The following is a 25,360-nucleotide window of genomic DNA, read 5'->3' as shown; positions in this document are numbered from 1 at the left end:
GAGACTTGTTACTAATTATCAGACCACTTGTGTGCCTCTGCCAAGTACTGTGGAGGACATGGGAAAAGCTACAAATCGTAGTCTTTACCCTTAAGGTAAAATACGGCAAACGTGGGAATTCTTAAGAAATGAAATAGCAAGGGAGTTGTTAAAGACCTTAGTGTGAGTGAGTGGTATGGGCAGTAAGTGATACGAGGTTATCAAGGAGGGGAGATTGCTGTCGGTGGTAGTGTCTGGAAAGGTTCTTTGGTGATTTAACTGGACTTTGAAAAATGAGCATGATTTGCATGGGAGGAGTGAAGCGGGGTGGGTATTTTTTCACCGCAGGAGAGGGAAAGACATGAGCAAAACCATGGAGTAGGAAACCATAGGGAGTATGCACGTAGTCACATACCACCACTTTTGCCATATTGTACTGGTAACACAGACTGGCCCTGACACAGTGTGTGAGGGTGGGTGTTACTCAGAGCCAAGAATAGCAGGAGGTGGGGATTATTGGGGCCATCTTGAAGGGAGGAAATTAGGGGGCTTGTGATAGATGAACTCTAAGTGCCCCATACTGTGGTGTCTGAAGTGAGTCATGCCACTCTCTACTTACCTGATTCTTCTCATCAGCTTTTTTTTGGTGTCTGTGTGTGCATCACGCAGTATTTCCAGGGTTTGAATAGTATTTATGTCCACAGATCCTGTTAGTATAGCAAAGGCTTAGATTCTGGAGTCATGCTTCTGGGGTGGTAGCCCAGTTCTGCCACTTTCTATGTCCCCTTGGTCAGTTTATTTAACCTCTCTGTGCATCTTGAAAATGGAGGATAAAGTACCTACCCCACAGGTATGTATGTTTGAGGATAATGAGATAATACATGTACAGTGCTAAGAACAGTGCTTGGCACATAGTAAATACTCAGTAAAGGCTAGCTCTTACCATTGTCGTCATGCTGCCGTACTCATAGGAAGCCCTCAGCAGATGCTTGCTTTTCATCAATTTTCATCTGACTCCACAAATCTTTTGAAGTTCATAAAAATTAAACTTTGGGCCTTTGAAATGCTCTTTAATATCACCGTGGGAAAAAGCTTTCAGATGACCTCAGTAAGGAAAATGGAACTGCAGCATTTTAATGTAGTTATATTTTCTTTTATACTTCCTATAATATAAAAACATTTTTTTCCACTGATTCTTCGTCCATTATTTTATTTTATTTACTTTTTATTTTATTTATTTATTTATTTGGTTGGTTGGTTTTGGGGGTTTTTTGGCCACACCGTCTGGCTTGCGGGATCTTAGTTCCTCAACTAGGGATTGAACCCGGACCCCAGCAGTGAAAGCGCTGAGTCTTAACTACTGGACCACTAGGGAATTCCTGCCATTGCTTTATTTTAGCTTGTTGCCATATTATGCCCACACAGCGAGAATCAAATATGTTAATCTTAATAGAAACATTTCATTACTTTGCAGAATTCCTATTTTTCTTAATATTTTACCCTTGGTACTTTGGCCTCTGAAAGGCCCTATGTGATTTTCTATTAAGTCTGTATTACTGAAGATTCAGAAACCATTTGTTAAAAGATGACCAAAGCGTTTAGACTTGTTCATAGAATCATAAAGTAAACGTTTATACCTGAGCTTAGAGTTCAACTTATTTACAGCTCTAAAGATCGAAGCCCAGAGAGACTGAATTTCCCAGGGCCATATATCTGTGTAGTTTGCAGTAGGGCCAATTGAATCACCTATCTGCAAAATGAGACCTTACATTTCTATACTGAGAAAAAGAAATTTGAGCCATTATACAGTATTTAGAAAACTGAGATATTTCACAAGTGAAAAATTAACTTCTTGCTTCTCAATTGTCTAAATGCCTGGGGAATCTTTTTCTGAATCTATTCTTCATACTGAATTAGTCCTTTGTAAATATTACAGTATCCATGACAGTTATAAAAGTTTTTATATTCTCATTTTGATGATAATTACATTCATGGAATTTGTTAACCTTGAACATTGTATACAGTGAAAATAAGAAACTGTACTTAAAAGTCTTTTGCTTCTAAAAAATGAGTTAAATTAAATGAGTTATATAACACAAAAATCTGTCATACAGTTTTGATTATCAAACCTTTTTTTTTTTTTAACTGGGACCCCTATGAAGAAGCAGTTGTTTAGAGAAGAAGGCCTGTTGGTACTGTGTTGTAAATAGTATCCCCTCCCCATTTGCTTCATGCCTGGTCATTAATTATGTCATCCCTCTTCTAGTTCCTCATTTTGCAATGGAATGGGGACTTGGGAATAATATCTAGGATTTTAGAGGGGAGCTCGGTGTAAAAGCCTGATTTCCCAAAAAAAGTTTGCAAAAGAATTTAGGTTTAAAACTCAGCGAGTCCATTTACAAATGTTTTGCTATTCTTTATTTTCCAGTGATTTAACTCACAATTCTTTCCCTTCTATTTAGTTCTCACAGTATCTTCATGAAAATGCATCCTATGTCCGCCCTCTTGAGGAAGGAATGCTTCATTTATTTGAAAGTATTACTGAGGATACTGTGACTGTCCTGGTAATTTTCTTCTATGTTTTACTTCTGGAAATGGGAGCTCTTCTTTTTCAAATGACTCTGTTAACCTTGAAATTTTTTCTTTTCCAGGAGACAACTGTGAAATTGAAAACTTTTTCAGAGCATTTAACCTCTTACATATGTTTTCTTAGGAAGATTCTTCCTTATCAGTTAAAAAGGTACTTACCCTCTGGGCCAGGGAACTTGGGGAATTGCGAGGTATCATCTGAGCTGTGCTGGAGTTACTAAAGTAATAACATGTGCTTCTTGTGATCTGCCTGACCTTTCTGCACCACAACCAATTTGGAATTTTGTGAAAAAGGAAAGTCATGGTTTGAGCAACACAAACTTATATTTAAGAAAATTGAATTGTAGTTTGTCAGCTAAGGTTTTTTCAGTATTCTGTACTGAGATTACTACTATAACCACATAATGCAATATGAACCAGTATTTTTAATGATTGTGAATGACACATTTATTGAAGGAAATATTTCATTTTGGGGTATTTTTTATCCTTTTACTATAAACATCTAGGTGGGGGGTATAATAGTTAACCTCTACATTGCAATTTATAATCCTTAGGTTTCTTTGAAATAGTATATTGTTTTTATTATTGGTGATTTATTTAAGTTATAAAGTAAAAACTTTGTGTACATACTTCAGCCCTCGTAGGATATGTCATTAAGTAGCCTTAAATGCTCCATCTTAAACATTTCTAGAAAGGCAAGAGAAAGTAATTTATGTAATTGGAAATTTGAGAATACTCCTTGTACATTTTGATACTTTTGGTCTAAAACTACCAAGAGTCCTAATTCATCTAAATCTTTTCATCCTACGATTTAGTCTTTAAAAAAAGTAATCAAAGAATAACACAATAATAATAATAATACATAGGAGAAATAAGAGCATATATGTAGTATAGTATATTGCAAAATAAGGTTTAGGAAATACGTAGATGAATAACTTACAGATGTTGAAAATATACAAGTAATTATAGTTTTTAAGTCCTTGTAAAACTAAAGTAGTAGGTTTTAGCTCTTCAATAATATGAAATTTTATTATTAAAAATTAATGTGTTAAGAGCCATCTTATTTCCATCTTATTTCCTAATTCTAACCTAACAAAGGCATTTCAGTAACTGAATTCTATGATTTGTGCACATGACAGAATTTTAGGAATCAGGGAATTATGACAAACTAATGAAACAAATGAACATTTTGAAACAAGTAAACTATTGAAACAAACAAACAGTTTCATTCAGATCCTTAAATGTTTTAGTTCAGTATAATTAAAGTTTTTTTGAAAATTGACTCTGGAAGTTTAACACTAAATTGAATACACTTTATTGATTTGGCTTACGTTGAAAAGACTCTAAGAACCATTGCAAAACTTCTAATTGCCAAACATCTGCTCTTCTTATCATCCTGTGACTTCCCCTTCTCCAGGCTCCTATCCCATTCCTTACCTCAGGATGGCATATATAAGCCTCAGTTGCCCCACTTGCCCTTGAGTCTCAATGTCTTTGTGGACTCCCCTACATATGTAATTAAATTTTTTTTTCTCCTATTAAAAAAAAAAAAAGAACCATTGCAAAAGTGGTATTTACTACTTGAAACAGTTAAGCATTGTTATTTTATCTTAATTTATTTTTTCACTATTACATTTTTAGAAACACTGGATAAGTCCTTTCTTGATTTAAGATTCCTATTCTTGGAATGTTCTGTTCCATATGCCTTCAGCCCTATGTTATCAGGTATTTATGTTTTTAGGCAATTTTTTGGTCATTGGTTTAAATACCACTTTAGTTGACAAGATGACATGTTCATTAGTAGTAAATGGGCTTAGTACCGAATGAAGCTGTTTGCTATAAATAAATAGAAGAGGCAAGGTCAAGGGAATGGATATGATTATCATTCTGTGCTAATTACTTTCGTAGCTTTGTGTAAAAAGCATTTTACTTGATTACTGCACATTTTAAATAAACACTCTTAAGAGTCAATGTAGTTTTTTTAACCTTATAATTAAGTTTTCCAAAGCACCATTTAAAATTGAAAATGGTAAAATATATTTTATGAATGTTAAGCATTTATTTTTGTATTGAGCCTATAGATTGTTTTTTCCAATCTGTTTGACTTTTGAACCTACATACACTGAAAAAGGTTTCTCAATGATTTTCTCTCCTAGTTCCTGTGTAATTAATTCTCTTTAGGAATTCAGTCTATGAAATATTTTTTTCCTGAAAATATTTTGAAGGGAAACATGTTTTTGCTGCTCTCCGGATGGAAAGCTAATGGGCACCTCCCTTTATTTTTTCTTCCATTTAGTCGTCTTTTGCTGCATTGGCGTTTGCAGCAAGCAGGTGTATGTATTATGGTATAAAAAATGGAACCTTGTAAATGAGATCAAATTCCTTTTTTGGTAAATTCTCTTTGGATATAGATGTTTGAGAATTTAGATGGTTTCTTATAGCTAGTTGAAAATCGTTCAGGATGCTCACTTTTATGAAATCTGCCCATTCTTAGTTTAGAAGAAGAATGTGAAGCTTCCCTTTGCACGTCTGCATTACGAGCCAGGAATCTAGAGCTGTCCCAGGACATGAAAAAGATGACAGCTGTGTTTGAGAAGCTGCAGACTTACATTGGTCTTCTCGCTTTGCCAAGTAAGCATGTTTGTTACTCATGGTTCAACTTGAAGAAATTAGAGTACAAGAAGCTTGAGAAGGGAGGTGGTTTGGCGTGTTGAAGTGAGAAGAGGGTCAGAAAAACTTGAATTCAAATCCTCCAGCTCCTTATACATTTAGGGTCTTGGGCAAATCACTTCTCTGCTTCTGTTTTCCCACTTATAAAACGGAGGTAAATGTGATTAAGTTAAATTAAGAATGTACAATATCAGGCATCAAAGACATACATTAAATATTAAATCTCTTGGGCTTCCCTGGTGGCGCAGTGGTTGAGAGTCCGCCTGCCGATGCAGGGGACACGGGTTCGTGCCCCGGTCCGGAAAGATCCCACATGCCACGGAGCGGCTGAGCCCGTGAGCCATGGCCGCTGAGCCTGCGCGTCCAGAGCCTGTGCTCCGCAATGGGAGAGGCCACAACAGTGAGAGGCCCGTGTACCGGAAAAAAAAAAAAAATTAAATCTCTTTCTCTCCTTCCTCTTTTTTAAATGGAGAGGGCCAAAGTGTAAGAATTCGTAGCAACCTTCCAACAGGTAGCATAGGGGAAGGTTAATAGTAAAAATGCTATTTTTAGAGGAACTGTATCATAACAAAGCCCCAAAATGTAAAGGTTGAAAGTCTTGGGGAAAAAAATGCTGTTTTAATTTGAAAAAAGTATTTTCAGGCCATTGAATGGACCTCAGTTTAAATGATGTTTGTAAGAAAACCATGATTTTTATAGTAGTGATTTGATTATTTGTTTTTTGTAACAGCTTAAATGTGATATAATTTACATACCATACAATTTACCCATTTAAAGTGTACTGTTCAGTAGTTTTTACTATAGTCACAGACATGTGCATCAACACTACAGTCAGTTTTAGAATATTTTCATCACCTTAAGAAGAAACCCTGTATACTTTAGCTATCACCCTCTTATTCCCCTGTTCTGTCCCCACCCAGTACCAAGCAACCATTAATCTACTTTCTGTCTATAGAATTGCCTGTTCTGAACATTTCATATAAATGGAATCATATAATCTGTGGTCCTTTGTGACTGCTTTCTTTCACTTGGCATAATATTTTCAAGATTCATCCAAGTTGTAGCATGTATAGGTATTTCATTACTTTTTATTGCAGAATAATATTCCATTGGATGGATATATCACATTTTGTTTATCTACCTATCAGTTGATGGACATTTGGATTGTTTCCACCTTTTGGCTATTATGAATAATGATGCTATAGACATTTGTGAACAAGTTTTTTGTTTTTTTTTTTTTTTTGCGGTATGCGGGCCTCTCACTGTTGTGGCCTCTCCTGTTGCGGAGCACAGGCTCCGGACACGCAGGCTCAGCGGCCATGGCTCACAGGCCCAGCCGCTCCATGGCATGTGGGGTCTTCCCGGACCGGGGCACGAACCCGTGTCCCCTGCATCGGCAGGCGGACTCTCAACCACTGCACCACCAGGGAAGCCCTATTTGTAGACTTTTTGATGATGACCATTATGACCAGTGTGAGGTGATAGCTCATTGTAGGTTTGATTTTCATTTCTCTAGCATCTTTTCATGTGCATGTTGGCCATCTGTGTGTCTTCTTTGGAGAAATGTCTGTTTTGGTCTTCTACCCATTTTTTTTTGGCCGTGCCATGCGGTTTGCGGGATCTTAGTTCCCCCATCAGTGGGTTGAATCCTCACCCTAGGCAGTGAAAGCACAGAGTCCTAACCACTGGGCTGCCAGGGAATTCCCTTTACCCATTTTTCTGATTGGGTTGTTTGTGTTTTTGATATTGAGCTGTAGGAGCAGTTTGTATATTTTGGAAATTAAGCCCTTGTTGGTTGCATCGTTTGCAAATATTTTCTCCCAGTCTGTAGGTTGTCTTCATTTTGTTTATGGTTTCCTTTCCTGTTCAAAAGCTTATAAATTTGATGAGGTCCCATTTGTTTATTTTTGCTTTTATTTCTTTTGCCTTGGGAGACTGATCTAAGAAAATATTGCTACAATGTATGTCAAAGAGTGTTTTGCCTGTGTTCTCCTTTAGGAGTTTTATGGTGTCATGTCTTGTATTTAAGTCTTTAAGCCATTTTGAGTTTATTTTTGTGTGTGGTGTAAGGCAGTGTTCTAACTTCATTGATTTATATGTGGCTGTCCAGCTTTCCCATACCACTTGCTGAAAAGACTGTCTTTTCCCCTTTGTATATTATTGCCTCCTTTGTTGAGGATTAATGCGCTGTAGGTGTGTGGGTTTATTTCTGGGCTCTCTATTCTGTTCCATTGATTCATATGTCTGTTTTTGTGCAGTACCATGCTGTTTTGATTATGGTAGCTTTGTATTATTATCTGAAGTCTGGAAGGGTTATGCCTGTAGCTTTGTTCTTTTTCCTCGGGATTGCTTTGGCAATTCTGGATATTTTGTGGTTCCATATAAACTTTAGAATTATTCTAGTTTTGTGAAAAGTGTCATGGGTAATTTGATAGGGATTGCATTAAATCTGTAGATTCCTTTGGCTAGTATGGGCCAAAGGAATATTAACAATATTATTTCTTCCAGTCCAAGAGCATGAGGTAACTTTCCGTTTTCTTGAATCATCTTTGATTTCCTTTATCAATGTTTAATAGTTCTCAGCGTATAAGTCTTTCGTCACCTTGGTTAGGCTTATTCCTAGGTTTTTTTTTTTGATATGATTTTAAACAAAATTGTTTTTTACTTTCTCTTTGTTTCATTGTTAGTGTAAAGAAATGTAACAGATTTCTCTATATTAATCTTATATCCTGCTACCTTACTGAATTCATTTATGAGTTCTAATAGTTGTGTGTGGAGTCTTTAGGGTTTTCTATATAGAGTATTATGTCATCTGCACATAATGACAATTTTACCTCTTCCCTTCCAATTTGGATATTTTTGTTTCTTTTTTTTGTCTGATTGCTGTGGCTAGGACTTGCAATACTATGTTGAATAGAAGTGATGAAAGTGGGCATCCTTGCCTTGTTCCAGAATTCAGCTTTTCATCACTTAATATTATGTTGGCTATGGGTTTGTCATAAATGACTTTTATTATGTTGAAATTTGTTACCTCTATACACACTTTGGTGGGAGTTTTTATCATGAATGGATGTTGAATTTTGTCAAATGCGTTTTCTGCATCTGTTGATATGATCATGTGTTTCTTGTCTTTTCTTTTGTTCATGTGGTGTATCGCATTGATTGATGTGCATATGTTGAACCATCCTTGTGACCCTGGAATGAATCCAGCTTGATTATGGTGTATGATCCTATTTATGTGTTCTTGGATTGCTAAACTTTTTTGACAATCTTTGCTTCTATATTCATCAAAGATATTGGCCTGTAATTTTCTTTTTTGGTAGTGTCTTTTTCTGGTTTTGGTATCAGTGTGATAGTGGCTTCATAGAATTACTTTGAGAGTGTTCTTTCCTCTTCAGTCTTTTGGAAGAGTTTGAGAAGGATAGGTGTAAGTTTTTCTTTGTACATTTGGTAGAATTCCCCAATGAAGCTATCGGGTCCAGGACTTTTGTTTACAGGGAGGTTTTTGTTTTAATTACAGATTCTATTTTACTTCTAGTGATCAGTCTGTTCAGATTATCTGTTCCTTCTTGATTCCTTTTTGGCAGTCTGTATGTTTCTAGAAACGTGTCCATTTCTTCTAGGTTGTTAATTTTTTTTTGGCATATAACTGTTCATAATAATTTCTTAATATTTTTTTATATTTCTGCAGTATTGGTTGTTATTTCTCCTCTTTCATTTCTTATTTTGTTTATTTGGGCCCTCTCTATTTTCTTCTTGGTGAGCCTGGTCAGTGGTTTGTTGATTTTGTTTATCCTTTCAAAAAAACAGCTCTTGGTTTTATTGATTTTTTTCTGTTGTTTTTAAAACCTCTATTTTATTTATTTACTCTCTGATCTTTATTATTTCCTTCCTTCTGCTGACTTTAGATTTTGTTTGTTCTTTTTCTGATTGTTTCAGGTGGTAGTTTAGGTTTATTTGAGATAGGCCTGTATCACTATGAACTTCCCTCTTAGGATTGCTTTTGCTGCATCCCATAGGTTTTGTATGGTTGTGTTTTCATTGTCATTTGTCTCAAGGTATTTTTTAATTTCCTCTTTGACTTCATTGTTGACCTATTTTTTTTTTAGTAGCATGTTGTTTAGTCACCATATAACCATTTTTTTCTCGTTTATCTTTCTGTGGTTGATTTCTTGTTTCATGCCCTTGTGGTCAGAAAAGGTGCTTGAAATAATTTTTGTCCTTTTAAGTTTGTTCAGGCTTGTTTTGGGTCTTAGTTTGTGGTCTATTCTAGAGAACGTCCCATGTGCCCTTGGAAAAAGAATGTGTATTCTATTTTTTTTTTTATGTAGTGTCCTGTAGATATCAATTAAGTCTAACTGTTCTATTGTGTGTCTAGGTGTCAGTCTACCTTATATCTCCAATGAATCCTCTGAATTACCTTCAGCACAAGTGCCATTATTTTTGAGAGCATCCCTAGGCTTGAACTTCTTCTCCACAGTCTGTTGTGAATTAAGTCAATTCCTTTGGGAAGAGATTCAGAGCTTTCTGTTTTAAGAACTGTTTCTCCCTTGGGTTAAATCTCTGAGCCATGGTTCTGTGCAGGGGATGATGACAGTGATGCACTTCTTTCAGAGTGACACCCCTGCATTACTCCATGGAGAGGTAGGGCAGCAGCCGCTGGTCTCCTCAGCTTGCCTCTTTCAGCATGGAACTCCTGTTAATGAGCTGGGGCCAGGATGATCAGGGCCACAGATTCTCAGCAGCACCATGCCCACGTAGAGCCTCCATCCCACAAGTCAGGGCTGGGTAAAAGAAGAGAACCCCCCACCTCTGAGTCATATTTACCTAGAACTTAGCCTCAGCAACAGGTAGCTGAGAGCGAGATAAGAAATGCAGCCCTCCAGCTGAGCTAGGGGAGAGGGAGCCTTGTGTTCTTGGCTGCACCCTCGGGACTGGGATTTCTAGCTCACTGACTGTTGAGGGGACCGAGTGGGTTTTGGTTCACATACCACAGATTCTTGCTTTTGTTACTGAGTTAATACAGATTTTCTTGATTAAATGTTTCTTTACTTGCTGTATGCCCTTAGGATAATTTCCAGAGTTTAAAGTGGTTATTTTTAAATCATTTTCACCAGTTGTGCTGGTGAGTGGGTATGTGGAGCTTGCTTATGCTGTCATGCCAGAATTGGAACTGTGATGTTTGAATAATAGTGTTTTTAGTGATGTTCAGCAAACAATAATATGTAGGGAAAGCACAAAATGAGAAATGTGTTCTGTAGTAACAAGGTGAAATTCACAAAGGCTTTCATTTCAAAAAGAATCATGAAAGACATAATCCTGCTTAGCAATTTAATTTTGATTCTTGTAACCATTAATATCTGTGGACATGGGGGATGCAAATCAGTTTAGATCCCTGTAATTATCACCATTCTATCTGAATGTGTCTACAATGATTTTAAGAGCCATTATTTTCAACATATCACAATCAGTATTCACTCTCTCTCTTCCCAAAAGTAGAGGGGAGATGGTGGGCTGTCAGTTTTTCAGGTGAATTCTTCTGGGAAAATGCTTAGGTTTGTGATCTTGGTTTCCTAGGTACGGAGCCAGATGGACTCCTTCGGACAAACTACAGTTCTGTCTTAACAAATGTTGGTGCTGCTCTGCATGGATTTCATGATGTCATGAAAGGTGAGGCTTGGAAAAGAACATAAATAAGCTTTGTCCCATTCTCTCAGATCTGCCTGAATGAGATTTAAGCAAATACTGCCAAGGCTAATAGACCCCACATAAAGGTTTAGTAGCATTTGGCTTAACGTTGAAGTGCACAGCCTACTGCCTTCTGCTTTTCCCATCTGCTTCTTTCCTGAAGGTAAACAAAGTGCTGAAGAGAAACCCTTGTGCCCGGAACTTTAGCCAAAAATACATTACACTGACTTAAGGCAGGTGTATGAATTTTATCAAGCCAGACATGCTATTCAGAGGCATTTAGCAAAATACTGCACTTGTTAGAGCCCAAACATGAAGGAACTGAGGAAATGAAGGTTTAAAGATCCCAGAAAGAATGCACTGGTTTTCTACGTAGCCTCCTGTGTGTTTCTGTGTTTAGAGTACCCATTATAAGTCCTGTTTTGTTCAGGAGAGCCTTAAGGAATGAAGGTCTGTCCTCAAGCTTTGGTCAGTTTTAAGTTGCTATGTGCTTCTAAGAATATGCTTGTCGACGGTCATTTCATTTGCTTCCTAGCATGTGATTCTGAGTCCTGATTTTTTAATCTATATTTCTGCATGGCTTCTAGGTTTTTTTCCTCTGTTCTTTTCCGTTTGAAGATTGTTGGAGTAGGGGGAGGAGAGGAGGGCAGGAGCAATTACTAAGGACTACTGGAAATAGCCCAGGTGCCTAGATTTTTCACTGAGGTGTTTAGTGTGCAGTTAGTGACCAATTGCTGGTTTCACAGAAAATACTTTTTAAAAACTTAAAACTTTGTTGGATGGCATGTATAAGATGCCTATATTTGGGGCCTTTCTATAGGTTGGCACATAACCGCATAATAACCTGTGTTACTGGGAATCATTCTTAGTTTCAGTGGAATTACCCAGTACTACCTTACCATTCAGTCTGGAACCCAGTACTACCTTACCATTCAGTCTGGAAAATGGTCCTTCCTGTGGCTTGTCTTCAATTATAAGGAACTTTAAAAGTCACTGTACTTCTGGAGCTAACACTGGTTGCAGGAATCACAGCTTGCATAGACAGTCTTGGCGGCAGGTGACAAGAGGCAGCCCCAACCCTGCAGAACCTAGTCTGGTCCATAGAAAACCCAAGGGACTGGTACCTTTTTCCTGTGCAGTTTTTGGTTTGGGGAGCTCAGACTTAACCATAGTCCTCTATTCCAGAACTTTACGTAACGTAGAACTAGGCCATTGAAACCACAAGTAGCTCTGTGGCCACATGTTTTTTGGTTTTGTTTCCTAAGTTTTCCTATGCTAATGTTACTATTTGTTCCTGCTAGTGTCTTCTCTAGAATTTTGATAAAAGAGAGGCTAGAGCAATGGAGGGTAGCTGTCCATTGAGAATCTTAAAGCTTCATTTACATTTCAAAAAATCTTGATTTTATTTATATTTCTATAAATAATAATGTACTTCTGAGTTTTCTAAAAATGCTTTTGTTCATATATGACATAAGATGCCAAGTGGTCCAAATCAAAGAATGTTACTATTATTATTTGCTATGAGCTGGTGGAGATTATCAGAGGAGGATCAGAGGCTCCCTTAGCCCCCTTTGTGCCTCTGCTTGTTTCTGTCCTTGAAAGTGAACATAATATAAAGAGAGAAGACTGGGAAACATGAAGGATGGTTGGCAAGCAGATTATGGCCTCTTGTTGCTAGTTTTACAGTTCAAATCTGTCTTCTTATGCAGTTGGAAGACTGTTGTGTATCTCTCATGAACACTCAGAGTGAGCATTAACTTGCATTACCAGAATATACTTTGTTTTTAAGAGAACTTTTATTTCAAATCTTTTCCCTTGATGTTTTGCCCTTAATTGCTTGGTCCAAGTTGGAAAGAAGGAAGGAAGGAAGGCAATCAAGAAGGCAGGCTGGGGTTTCCCTGGTGGCACAGTGGTTAAGAATCTGCCTGCCAATGCAGGAGACACAGGTTCGAGCCCTGGTCTGGGAAGATCCCACATGCCGTGGAGCAACTAAGCCTATGCGCCACAACTACTGAGCTTGTGCTCTAGAGCCCGCGAGCCACAACTACTGAAGCCCGTGCGCCCTAGTGCCTGTGCTCTGCAACAAGAGAAGCCACCGCAAGGAGAAGCCCGCGCACTGCAATGAAGAGTAGCCCCCGCTCGCCGCAACTAGAAAAAGCCCGCGTGCAGCAACGAAGACCCAACGCAGCCAAAAATAAATTAAATAAACAAATAAATAAAGCTATAAAAAAAAAAGAAGGCAGGCTGGTCTTAGTATAAAAAGAAAGATTTATAAAAATGTGTATCCTACAAGGAATTAAAATGGAAGTGAATTAATCTTTTAACAAGTGGCATTCTAAGTGAGAATTGTTTGATCTTTGGTCTCAAGTCTAAAGCAGGTAGACTCATAGGAAACATAAAAGAAAATAAATCTGTTGTCTAGGTCACATGATTTCCTTGTACCTTTTGGAGTTAAACTTTAATGTCGAGGAACACCCTAAATAATGAAAATATTTGGACTCGATAAAGAGTAAACAGTTGGATTGGGAGAATTATTATAGTCAAACTACGGTAGCTCTGATCCACTGGATGCCATGGGAGGATTCTTAGTATTGTACATCTTTTATAAGTATTTCAATCACCTACACCAATCAACCAAGATTGCCTACCAACCCAGTTGTATTATAGCATTGTATACAGACAGTAAAATATTGAATAAAACTTTCTGTGGTGTATAGAAAGAAAATGTCTACTCTAGGGGCTAGCAAGTTCAGTATACAAAAAAATGTTCAGTGTTCCAATTGAATTTTCATTCACTTGGATATCTTATGAATATATAGAGGATAATCATTTATTTTTAAGAAATATTAAACATAATAGTAATTACCAATTATTTGGTTCCTTCACTGTGACAACTACCATAGTAGTGTAGGGTGTTAACAATAGTGAAAACTGGCTAAGGGTATCCAGAAACTCTGTAATTTTTCTATAAATCTAAGACTATCTTAAATTAAAAGTTTATGTAAAAGTTTATATATATGTGTATATAACACAATATATATAAGTAATGCAATTTCCTAGTTTTAAATTTCAGTAAAAGTAATCTTATTCATAAAACAGTAATTTTGTTAAAAATCATTATCATACTAGGTTAAATCTCAGATACCCTTTCTTTTTGAATAGTCTTATTCCCTTTTAATTATCTATAGTCTAAAATCAACTAAATTTCTTGATTCTGAATAAATGAAATTCTTTGTATACACACCTGCTATAAAAGTTAGTTTCCATGTTTTGTGATTTATTTTTTGCTTTGTTGGTAATGATAATTAATGCTGTTGTAACTGAAGTACTGTAAAATATTCAAAGGAGGCTGTATCATAAACACCTTTTTATTTAAAAATATAATTGCCCTTCCTTGTAAATCAATGTTGTCTTGGTAATTCTCCCATTTTCCCTTATTTCCAGGATGAAATTACTTTATGTCTCAGAGACCCAGAAAACCCCAAGCTTAGCTGTTTGGCCAGTTTCACCTACTGCTGTTTCTGTCAACACATTTATATCCAAGCCTCTCTTCTATGCTTCCATAACCACAGGCCTTTGTTATAGCTTTCTTGTACTAGAGGCAATAGAATGTGAAGCCAGGTGCTAGAGTATCCAATCCTTATTTGGCCATGCAGACCTTTCTTATTGTTGAAGTATGTACTGGCAAACCAGCTAAGATCCAATAAGGATTGTGCGACATTGTGCCTGTGTTGGCTGTTCTTTTCCAGCCTCATGGTTTGTTTGTATAAGCACAATGTAAACTCTCATTTATGCCTGCTGGACTATCAAAACAAGGTTTTTGACTGGTAAATATTGCTCAGGGTCCTTTACCTGGTGCTAGAATAAGGGCTTAACACTCAAATGAAGGAGAATGAGACCCACCTGCTGGGGAACGTAATAGAGACGCCAGGATGGTGTTGAGACCCTCACTACTCTCTCTTCTTTCCATGTGAACTTGAGACCTAATTGATACTCAGCACAATCCTCATATTTGGGACCATTTTTTGTCAGATTTGTCTTGTAAATTTGTAAGAGTAGATATAAGAAGTTAACGGGCTGGTTATCTGTATACAACTTGTATATAGATAGTAATGAGTTTTCATTTGATTGGGTTTATAGATATTTCCAAACATTATAGTCAAAAGGCTACAATAGAGCATGAACTTCCAACAGCAACACAGAAGCTCATAACAACTAATGATTGCATCCTGTCATCAGTAGTGGCATTGACAAATGGAGCAGGAAAGGTAATTTTTCTCTGGTTTATACTGACATTAAATTCAACTCTTAAATGTGCTCCTTTTTTTTTTTTTTGAGTGACCTAGTAGGAAAATTGATCTGTGTAAGGATTTTTGATTACCAGGCTTTTTTGTAAAATAAAGTTGTCTCCCTTTTCCTCCTTCCTACCTAATATTTGAAACAATATGGTAGTTACTGTTAAGCATTTGTGATGAGGAAGTGGGTCAGGCACTTCTGACATTTTAATGAGATATTTGATGATTGAAAGATTCCAGATGGTCTCACTATAGATCCTTGTGTGTATTAAAGGTCTGCTATACAGAAATTGGGATATAGAAAAAGAAAAAGAATTATAAGACCTTTGTTAATATTTTGTTTTTTCCCCCTCCAAGTTTTTTGTTTGTTTTTTGGCAACGCTTGTGATAATGCTACTTCTGTGGTTTTTGTACCCTAATAAGTACTTCTAAGATGACTTCAACATGTGTCTTCTCATTGAATTCTTAATATTAGATAATGATCATTTGGATTAGTAAGTACTTAATTGTTATTATAAACTGAGCAGAGCGCAGTTTCTTTAAAAATTGTTCTGTCTTGGATAACTGGTTTCAGCAGGTCACATTCTAAGAGCACATGTTCATGTGGCTGTCATCAAAGCCTTTAGTGACTAAGATTTCTCTGAGAACTACCCATACATATAAAACCAAAAGTACTGTATTCAGGACTATCTTAGCCCATTTATTTCAGCAGACTCAACATAATTTCTCAAGAAAGTGCTAATCTCTATCTGTGTTATATACCTTTATTTTTCTGACAGGTTGACCTTAGTAGGAGCACACTTTTTTCAAGTGTTTTAAGTTAATCAGAAATGATCATAGGTTATGGTAGGTATTCAGTGTCACCTTTCCCAAAGTCAGGCCAGTCTTCCTGACAGTCTGCTAAGTTTGGGGCTGTAATTAAAAGGTGCTGCCTTTCGGATCTGTCAGCTCGCAGGTGAGTGCCTACAGGATTCCTTAGCCAGAAGACCATCCCCACTGCCTCCTCTTTAGTGCTTTCACCCACAGGCATTCTGGAAACTTTCTGAGGATGATTCTGACTTTGATTCAATTGTGAGCAATTTCTGGAAAAAGAGAATGTTGACATTTTACAAGAGTCTCTGCATTTGTCACTTTTTTAGGAGAACTCTGGAATATTAAATACCTATATACTTCATAGCTTATTTTACATTTGCTTTGCCTGAAACCTTAAGAGTTGTCTCAAGGAAAGGTACTTGATCTTCACTCTGAAATTTTTATAAATGGTTTTTAGCTAAAGTAAGTATCTGAACTAAGTATTAGTTGGTGGCAGCTTAATACTTAGCTAATGTGATTTGATTAAACTAAATTTTATCATTTGTAATTTTTAAAAAACCCACTAGGAAAGTATAACATATGCATGTTAAAGAACATTTGGGAAATGTAGAAATATTAGAGAGAGGAAAGAAAGTTAAACCTCACCGTATACTATCATGACTAAAATGCAAACACTGTACTATCTATGTCATACACGAGGAATATACAGCTCAAGATTTTTAGAGTTTTCATTTTCTTGAATACTACCTAACATAGAATTTCGTTTGACACAGTAAAATATTAATGAGAAAGATAATCTTTTAGACCATTAGTGAGTGATTGCTTACTTTTTGAACAGTTTTTGCCAAGGTAAAGTACTCTTGTTTCACAAGTTACTTTTTCTTATTTATTGAAATAGAATACTCTTTAATGTATCGAAGACTTTAATTTTTCTGGCTAATAACTTTCTTAGACATTTTTATTTATATCACCATTTCATATAGCACTGTAGATTCAGAATCATGGCTCAGCACAATTACAGTCATGGATCTTTGTTGTTGCTTACATAGATTAAGCAAATGTTAAATCTGTAAATGACAAGGGTCTGCTGAATTTTCAGTCTTTTTCTTTCCTGTTATATTTGTAATGCACAGATTGAGATTTACAGAATGAAATTTAAGTAGAGATCATATATTCAATATGCTTGTGTCATGTCTTGTGTTGGAATATGAAACATTCAAAGTTAAAATGCAAACGGAATGTATAAACCCAAACGTATATATTTTGAGAGCAGGGGCAGACTTAGTAAGGTAAACAGCTCATAAACATTGTCTACAGAATAAATCAGAATCAGCCTTGGTTTTCGGAAACAGTAGAATTTGTCTAGATTAAGACATGTCACAAGTCTGGTCTCAAAATTTATACTGTATTGTGTTTATTATAAATCATTCCCTATGTATTCTTTTCAAATAAATGTGGGCTTTTGAGCATGTGTTGAAATTTCATTTCCATTCTGAGTATCCTTAACTTTGATCTGAAAACTCTTAGATATATATTTTAGATATATTATTGGAAAATAAAATTTATCTTCTTGTCACACTTGGTTTAGATTGCATCTTTCTTCAGCAACAACGTGGACTACTTCATTGCTTCCTTGAGCTACGGGCCTAAGACAGCGAGTGGATTCATCAGTCCTCTCTCAGCTGAATGCATGCTGCAATACAAGAAAAAAGCTGCTGCCTATATGAAGGCTTTGAGAAAGGTTTGTGAGCTGCTGTTAACATTTAAATCAGAGGGAAAATCTGGAAAAATTCCAGAGAATGGCAGAAGTTTTCCCACAGTTCATATTGTTTAGGTTTTATACAATTTTGAGGGACAGGTGGTTGGTGGGTGTTGTGAGGTGGGCGGGGGTCTTTGGAGAGGAGGATGGGACAGAGACCTGAATCTCATTTCCTAGGCCGTATTAGACTTAACGTTTCCAGTGTCTGGTAGAGTGTTTAGGGTGAGACAGCCAGGCAGCCATTAAGTGTCAAACTTGAGAAAATCTTAAACTTGTAGAAATAAAAAAAATTGAAATACATTTATAATTTTTTTCTCAATATAATAAGAATACATGATCATTGCAAAAAGAAATCAGAAGAAACAGCAGTACATGAAGAAGAAAGTCCCACAACCCAAAGGTAGCTCCTCTTAACCATAAAATTTTAATGTGTATACATGCATGCACACACACACACATTATAAAAAGCAATGTATCTGGATACATAGACTGTTTCAGAATCTGTTTTTTCCTCTTTAATGCATTGTGGATATCTTTATATAACAAAAATATATATCTATAAGTATAAATTGTTATCATTTTAATGCATCTAGTATTTCATCTATAGTATTTCATTCTATAAATGTGTGATAATTTAATTAAGCCATCCATTGCTAGTGGATTTTTAGGTTGCTTCCTATTTTTCACTGTTATATGCAATACTACAGGGGATATTCTTGCACATGCAACTTTGTGTATTTACCTTTCTCTCTTTATTTCTTTCTAACTTTTAGTTACACAATGCATAAATACATTCTTATATTACATGAGAGCATTATAGGTAAATTACAATCCCTAATTCCAGTTCCTCTCCGGAGGTAACTATAGTTATCAGTTTGGTGTGTAACCTTCCAGACTCTTGGAGCATTTGTACTCATCTCTGTAAACTTTGAACTATACGCAAAATATGAAGAATATAAAGACTTTTCTAATTTTTTTTTAACTAAAATGCATATTTCATTGTGTAGCTTCCTTTTTTCATTTAAAATATGTTTTAGATACCTGTCTGTATCAATAGATATAATGGCTACTTTATTCATTTTAAACACAGCATTGAAATCTATGATATAGGTATTCCGTGGTTCATTTAGGTAGTCTCTTTTTGGTGGGCATTTAGGTTGATTCCAGTTTTTCACTGTTAGAATTATACTGCAATGGATAGCTTTGTAAATGCCTCCTTGGGCATATGTGTGGATTACTGAGAGGTGGAATGTTCTGGATAATGTGGTTTTAAGTTTTAATATTTACTGCCAGATTACCCGTAAGAGTGGTTGTACACTCCTAGAAACGTATAAGGCTACCTAATTGTTTTAATTATATCTTTATGATTAATTCCTAAAAATGGAATTGCTCATTCAAAGTCTGTGAATGTTTCAAAGGTTACCTTTTTATAGTTCACCAGCAATAGAAGTTTAAATTTAACCCGTAAATTTAATTTGTCAATCTTAGAAACAAGAAGTTCCGTGTTATTGTTCTAATTTTCATTTCTTTGCTTGTTATTGAAATAGAACATCCTTTCATAAATTTACTGTTTATATTATTTCAATTTCCTGTTCAAGTTGTTTACCTGTTTTTAAATAAATGTTCCTAATTGGGGTTGAAGGAGCTCTATGTTAAGGATTTTAGTCCTTTGTTTATGTTGGAAATATTTTTCCTCAGTTTGCTGTAATAATTTTTCAAAATTTAGAAGTTTTAATTTTTATATCATCAAACCAGGCTTTTTCTTTACGGTGGTGATTCTCAGGTGACTCTTGTAAAGTCAGTTCACCTATATTTTCTTCCAGTATTTTTGTGGTCTAAACTTTTTAGATTGAAATCTTCAGCCCATCTTGAATTTATTTATTCTGATATAGGTATGAAATTGGGGTCTAAATAGTTATTTTTCTAAATTATTAACTGATTGTCCTTGCATGACTTATCCTTTCTGCATTGACTTAAAAATGCAACATTTGTCACATAATACATTTTTGTATGTGCTTTTGTCTGTTTCTAGATTTTCTTTGCCATTCCTTCATCTGTCTATTTTGGTGCAAGTCTTATGGTTTTAGATAGTGTCTCTTGTAACTGGTATGACATGTTCCCCTTCATTCTTTTTCTTTTCTTTTCTTTTTAAAGTTCTTTTCTTATGTGTATTAAAGGAACTAGTCTATGTGGACATACATCTGAATTTTATTATCAAACCTCATTTAGCATTCTTATTTGTAAGATCAGGGAAATGATGCGACCTTTTTCTTTATTTCTTATGATGCTTTTTCCATAGCCCCTCTTGGAATCTGTGCCTTATGAGGAAGCACTGGCAAACCGCCGGGTCCTTCTCAGCTCTACTGAAAGTCGAGAAGGCCTTGCACAACAGGTATGGCATCGGGAAAATCATGGTACTTGTTAAAGAGCATGAATATAAAATCCCCTATAAAAGGTTTTCATACACATAGAGCAATTTAAAAGGCTATGTAAGTAAACATGTGAAGTTAATTAACACATGCTTAAAAAGCACCATAAGCATAATTCATTGAAAACCATTTGTTGATACTCTAAATAAGTCATCCTGATTCAATTGGTGTTATGATTGCCAGTAAAGTAATATCAGCACACTCTGGCCATGCTGATTAATTATTTAGGTACTAGATTTAAATGTCTGAAATAATAAGGCAAAAAAGGGGGGTGTGGCTAGAGACTCAGTGAGTTATTTTTATTTCCTAAATGGACAGGAATGAAAAATTTCCAATGCTCAATTGATCAGTTGAATTTGGGTGGCAGGTGGAGGTAGGTGGTATTATTTTTTTCAGAAGTTGGTACAAACTGACCCCAGTTTAGCATTCGCCAGAGATTTATTTACTTTAACACCTGGCTTGCTTTAGTTTTGGAAAAATTTATTTTAAAGAGAGCACAAATTTATCTGAAACAGTATTTTGCCTATGCCGACCTTATTTTCATTGGACACATATCACTTATCTTTTCAACATTAATTCAATAGGATGTTGAAGCTAAAAATTTAATCCACATAATAATTCCTAAAAAACAAAATTCCTGAGACAAACAGTGAAATGTGGAGTATCTTAAAAATTTATTTTAGATTTCCTTCTTATTTTATGTGAGGAAAGTAAGGCTCAAAGAAATTAAACAGCTTTTATCCATAGTAGCTAGTAAGTAGCAGAATGGTCTGACTTCAGAGCTATTGCTTTTCCCACTCTGCCATTGACCAGCTGCAGGCTAGTCTGATAAGCACTCCGGGTCTCACATCCTGCCTCTCTAAAGCGAGGATAATACCTACCTTTCAGGGTCCCGTAAGGATTAATTGAGCCAATGAGAGGCAGTGTGATAGGGTGAAAAGAATCAGACTTGTGAGCCAGACACATGAGGTCCCACATCCTGGCTCTGTTTGTTAGCTTTGCAGGTGGTCGAGCTGCTGGGACTTCAAGTTCTCCTCTTTGAGACGTGAGAATTGTAGGACTGTTAGGAGGCTTCAGTAGGATACTGGCAGGAAAATATCATGAACAGTGGTACGTGGTAATTGTTCAACGATGATAGTTGGTAAAGCATTTGGAATTCACTCTAAGATTGTTTTTATTTAATTCTCAAGCTTTCATTTGCCTTGAAAATTAGCTTTTTTTAAGCTTCTTATTGAAGCATAACATACTTAAAGAAAAGTATATAAATTATTAATATATCTCAGTGAATTTTCATAAGTAAACACATTAATGTAACTGGTAGCTAGATAAAATTTTTTAAAAAATATTTCTTTATGTAAGGTATATACCTGTAAAAAAAAGATTGCCAGGACCTCAGAAACTTTCCTCATGCCCCTTTCCAGTTACTACTCTCCTCTTTCCCCAGAGGTAACCATTATCCTGCATTCTTTGTTCTGTTGCCTGATACTGAACTTCATATTAAATGAGAATTATGTAGCATCTCTTTCAGATCTGGCTTCTTTTGTTCAACGTTATATTTATAATATTCATCCATGTTATGTGTAGTTGTAATTGGTCCATTTTCATTCCTGTTAAGTATTCTGTCGTGTGAAAATACATAATTTATTTATCCATTCTTACAGCTTATGACTATTTGGATAGTTTTCAAGTGTTTGACTATCGTAGGGCTGCTATGGGCATTCTTATACTTGTCTTTTGATAAACATACATGTTTTTCTCTTGGGCATATACTTAGAAGTAGAATTGCTAAGTCATAGGATACAAGTTCAATTTTCAAAGATCCTGCCAAACAGTTTTCAAAGTGTTTGTCCCAAATTCCACTCCCCCAAGCACTATATGATAGTTCCAGTTGCTCTATAAACATGTCCATCTTTGTATTTTCTGTCTTTCATTTTAGTCATTTGGGTGTTTTTTTTGTGTGTTTTGTTTTTATTCATTTGGGTGGTTTTAAATTGCTTTTTCTTGGTTAATAGTGACATTGGATACCTTCTTTTTTATGTTTATAGTAACATTCAGGTGCCTATTCAAGTCTTCTTTTCTCCTGTTTCTCTATTGGGTTGACTGTCTTTTTATCATTGATTTACAGAAGTTCTTTATATGTTATGGGTATTAGTCCACTGTTGGATACATGCATCTACCACTTTGTGGCTTTCCTGTTTACTCTCTTTATTATACCTTGTGATAAATAGAGATTTTAAAAATTTCATTCTAGTTCAATTTCTCAATTTATGGTTGTGCTTTTCGTATCCTGTTTAATAAAATGTTCCCTATTCCAGGATGAAGCTTTTTTGTTTTCACCCCTGTGAAGTAGTTTTGGTCTACATTCCATAAAGTATTTTTTTTGGCTGGTAAGTTTTGTCTGCATCATCCTCTAAGGTGCAGAACTCTCTGTTGCTTTCAAGGTTCAGCAGAGTTTGGAGAAGATTTCTAAACTGGAGCAGGAAAAAGAACATTGGATGTTGGAAGCACAGTTAGCTAAAATCAAGCTGGAGAAAGAAAACCAGCGAACTGCAGATAAACTGAAGAGCACAAGTAGTGGGCAGGTGGTTGGAGTAGCCCAGGAAGGGGCCGCCGTGGTGACCGCTGCGGGCCAGGAAGATGCGTCTGCCAAGGCTGTGCCAGTGCCCGTTCACAGCACTAGTTTGGTAAGTGTCTTCTTTTTTTAAATGGTAATTGGTGGGGATCCATCTTAGTGTTCAGTGTTAACCATCTAAAGTACATGTCACTTGATAACAGGAATAATCCATGTGCTCTAGAAAAAGCAGATTGGTAAGCAGGATGCCCCCTTCAAAAAAGCAACCTTATTAAATTCTCTTTGATTTTACATGTGAGACTTCCCCACGGTAAGGGCTGTGTTCCTGGAGAAGATATAGTAAGTCAAATTTAAGATGATTCTGTTTCTCCACTGCAACATTGGTGATATGGGGGTTATGTTTCTGACAAAGGACTAACTGCCTAACTTTTTATAGAAATGACGACAAATAACATTTTTAACCAATTACATGGTGTATTCCTAGGTAGTATAAAGCTTTATGACATACGTATAATATAGAAACCCATCAGGTTAGCTAAACTTCATAAGACAATATACTGACAAGTTATTTTGCAACTTTATATTTCTTGCTTATATTTAATTGCAGTGATTTAGAAGGTGAAGAAACATCTCTGTTGGAATTATAAAATTCAGTTACATTGAGAAAAGTTTTCTGATTATATTTTCCTGCCCACTGTTAAAAAAAAATTAGAAAATCTAGAAAATGAGAAATCAGGAAGGGAAGGGAAAAAAACCCTCAAAATTAGAATGATCTCATTAAATATATTTTCGTTAGCATTTTTTGAGAAATTTAAGGAGAGCCATGGCACTTTTTGACAGCCCTGTCCTAAGGCTACCCCTGTAGCTCACTGATGCTTTTGAACAGCAAGTCATGGTCCTTCTCACATCTCCCTTGCATCTGATTCAGAGCATACCTGATAGTAATATATACAAATTAACTTCTGTTTTCAAGATGTATACAGACCTCACTGCACCTCAACAGTGTGAGAAACGTGGATTATTATTAGTTTTCTTAGGTATGATAATGATACTTGGATTATTTAGGAGAATACCTTTATTTTTTGGAGATAAATGCTAAAGTACTCAGGGTAAGGTATCATCATATCTGCAACTTACTCTCAGATTGTTCAGGAAATATATACACACACAGATAAATTAAGCAAATGAGCAAATTGTTAATTACTGAATGTAGATGGTGGCTACATATGATTATTATACTTTTTTCTCCAACTTTTCTATATGTTTGAAAATTTTCATAATAAAATGTAGGGGAGGAAAAAAGAATGAAAATGTTTTAGAAAAGTAAAAAACGTAAAGCAGACTTCTCAGAGCAGTGGTTTGAATGGCTGCTATGCTCACTGGATGGTCCTGTGTGACCCCTGATGGCAAGGCTGAGTCTCAGCCACAGGTGTTGCACGTTGCCTCTGACAGGGGCAGGTGACTGCCTAGAAGAACATTTAGCAAACAGAGCAGAATCCTGACATCAGTTCAGGTACCATCTGGGGAAGTGCAGCACTTCCAGCACTCATCTTTGGACTTCCCTTCAGAGTCTGTTTATTGATCAGGTCAGACTCTTCTCCATTGGGTCTGATTTCTTCTTTCTCCTGTCTTCTCTCCCTGCTTCCCTGCATCTGCTCCTTCCGTTTTCTCCCATTTGCACTAACAGTAATTGGTGCTGTCAGGGAGTAACTATGGGACCAGACCAGGGAGGGCACTGATGACAGTGATAGTAATTGCAGTAATCATATGCCAGCCACGGTTCTAAGGACTTTTCAGTGTGTTAACTCAGTCAGTCCTCACACAGATCCTATGAGATTGCAGGTACTATCATATCTTCATTTTATAGATGAGGAAACTGGTGGACAGAGAGGTAGAGTAACTCATCTGAAGTCACACACTTGGTAATCTGGCCTTGTGCTCTGATGGGTGTCAGAAAATAGATCAGCGGACAAACGTATTTGTTTATGGCTTGCCTTTCTGAAGTACTGGAAGTTGGCAACACTGGTGTATTTGAGTCATTAATATCAGTTGCTGAAAGTTGAGGACTGTCTTTTTATTTGAACATTTTCAAAGGAGAGCACACTATTCTTACATATGTAAGTGAGAAAGATTTCCAGGGACATGGGAAACCTTTAGTACCAAACACTATTGGTCTGTGAGTGATGATGACTTTATTTGGGTTTGGTGAGTTTGGAAGTTGCTATAACTTAAAGTTGTCTGTCTGGTTAGCACGTGTGTGCTATTTCTGTCTGCATCTGTTAAGGATCTCTTTCCTCCCACCCACTTCATAAGGTGCTAGCAGAGTAATTTTCGTAGAATGTGTTACTGATTATGCACTCTATTGCTTCTAGACTTTTAGTGGCTCCCCATTATCTATAGGGTATAGTCCACTCATTAGTTTGGCATTCAAGGTCTGTGAACACCTATTCCAAACTACCTTTCTTCAGCATTTCCCTGTACAAACTCAAACCGAGCTTTCTTTCCTGATAATGTTTTTTGTGTTTTTGCTTCCCTGTATTGTTCAAGCTGTTTCTTTTGCCTGGAT

The 25,360-nt window shown here is 36.2% G+C and overlaps 1 protein-coding gene across 4 annotated transcripts in view; it reads left to right on the top strand.

Annotated features, from left to right (window-relative positions):
- Positions 1–25,360, top strand: part of PPP1R21 (protein phosphatase 1 regulatory subunit 21) — a 59,879-nt gene that overhangs the window by 19,873 nt on the left and 14,646 nt on the right. For all 4 annotated transcript variants that reach the window (XM_019943014.3, XM_073791371.1, XM_019943015.3 and 1 more), the window contains 8 exons: positions 2,442–2,543; positions 2,631–2,719; positions 5,063–5,199; positions 10,816–10,908; positions 15,067–15,194; positions 17,623–17,775; positions 20,093–20,185; positions 22,664–22,906. In XM_019943014.3, the coding sequence (XP_019798573.2) occupies positions 2,442–2,543; positions 2,631–2,719; positions 5,063–5,199; positions 10,816–10,908; positions 15,067–15,194; positions 17,623–17,775; positions 20,093–20,185; positions 22,664–22,906 (1,038 nt within the window). The remainder of the gene's footprint in view (positions 1–2,441; positions 2,544–2,630; positions 2,720–5,062; positions 5,200–10,815; positions 10,909–15,066; positions 15,195–17,622; positions 17,776–20,092; positions 20,186–22,663; positions 22,907–25,360) is intronic.

Source organism: Tursiops truncatus, chromosome 14, assembly GCF_011762595.2.
Source record: "Tursiops truncatus isolate mTurTru1 chromosome 14, mTurTru1.mat.Y, whole genome shotgun sequence".
Classification (NCBI taxonomy): Eukaryota; Metazoa; Chordata; class Mammalia; order Artiodactyla; family Delphinidae; genus Tursiops; species Tursiops truncatus.
The sequence above is the reverse complement of the archived record's forward strand: the minus strand, read 5'-3'. Positions and strand labels throughout refer to the sequence as shown.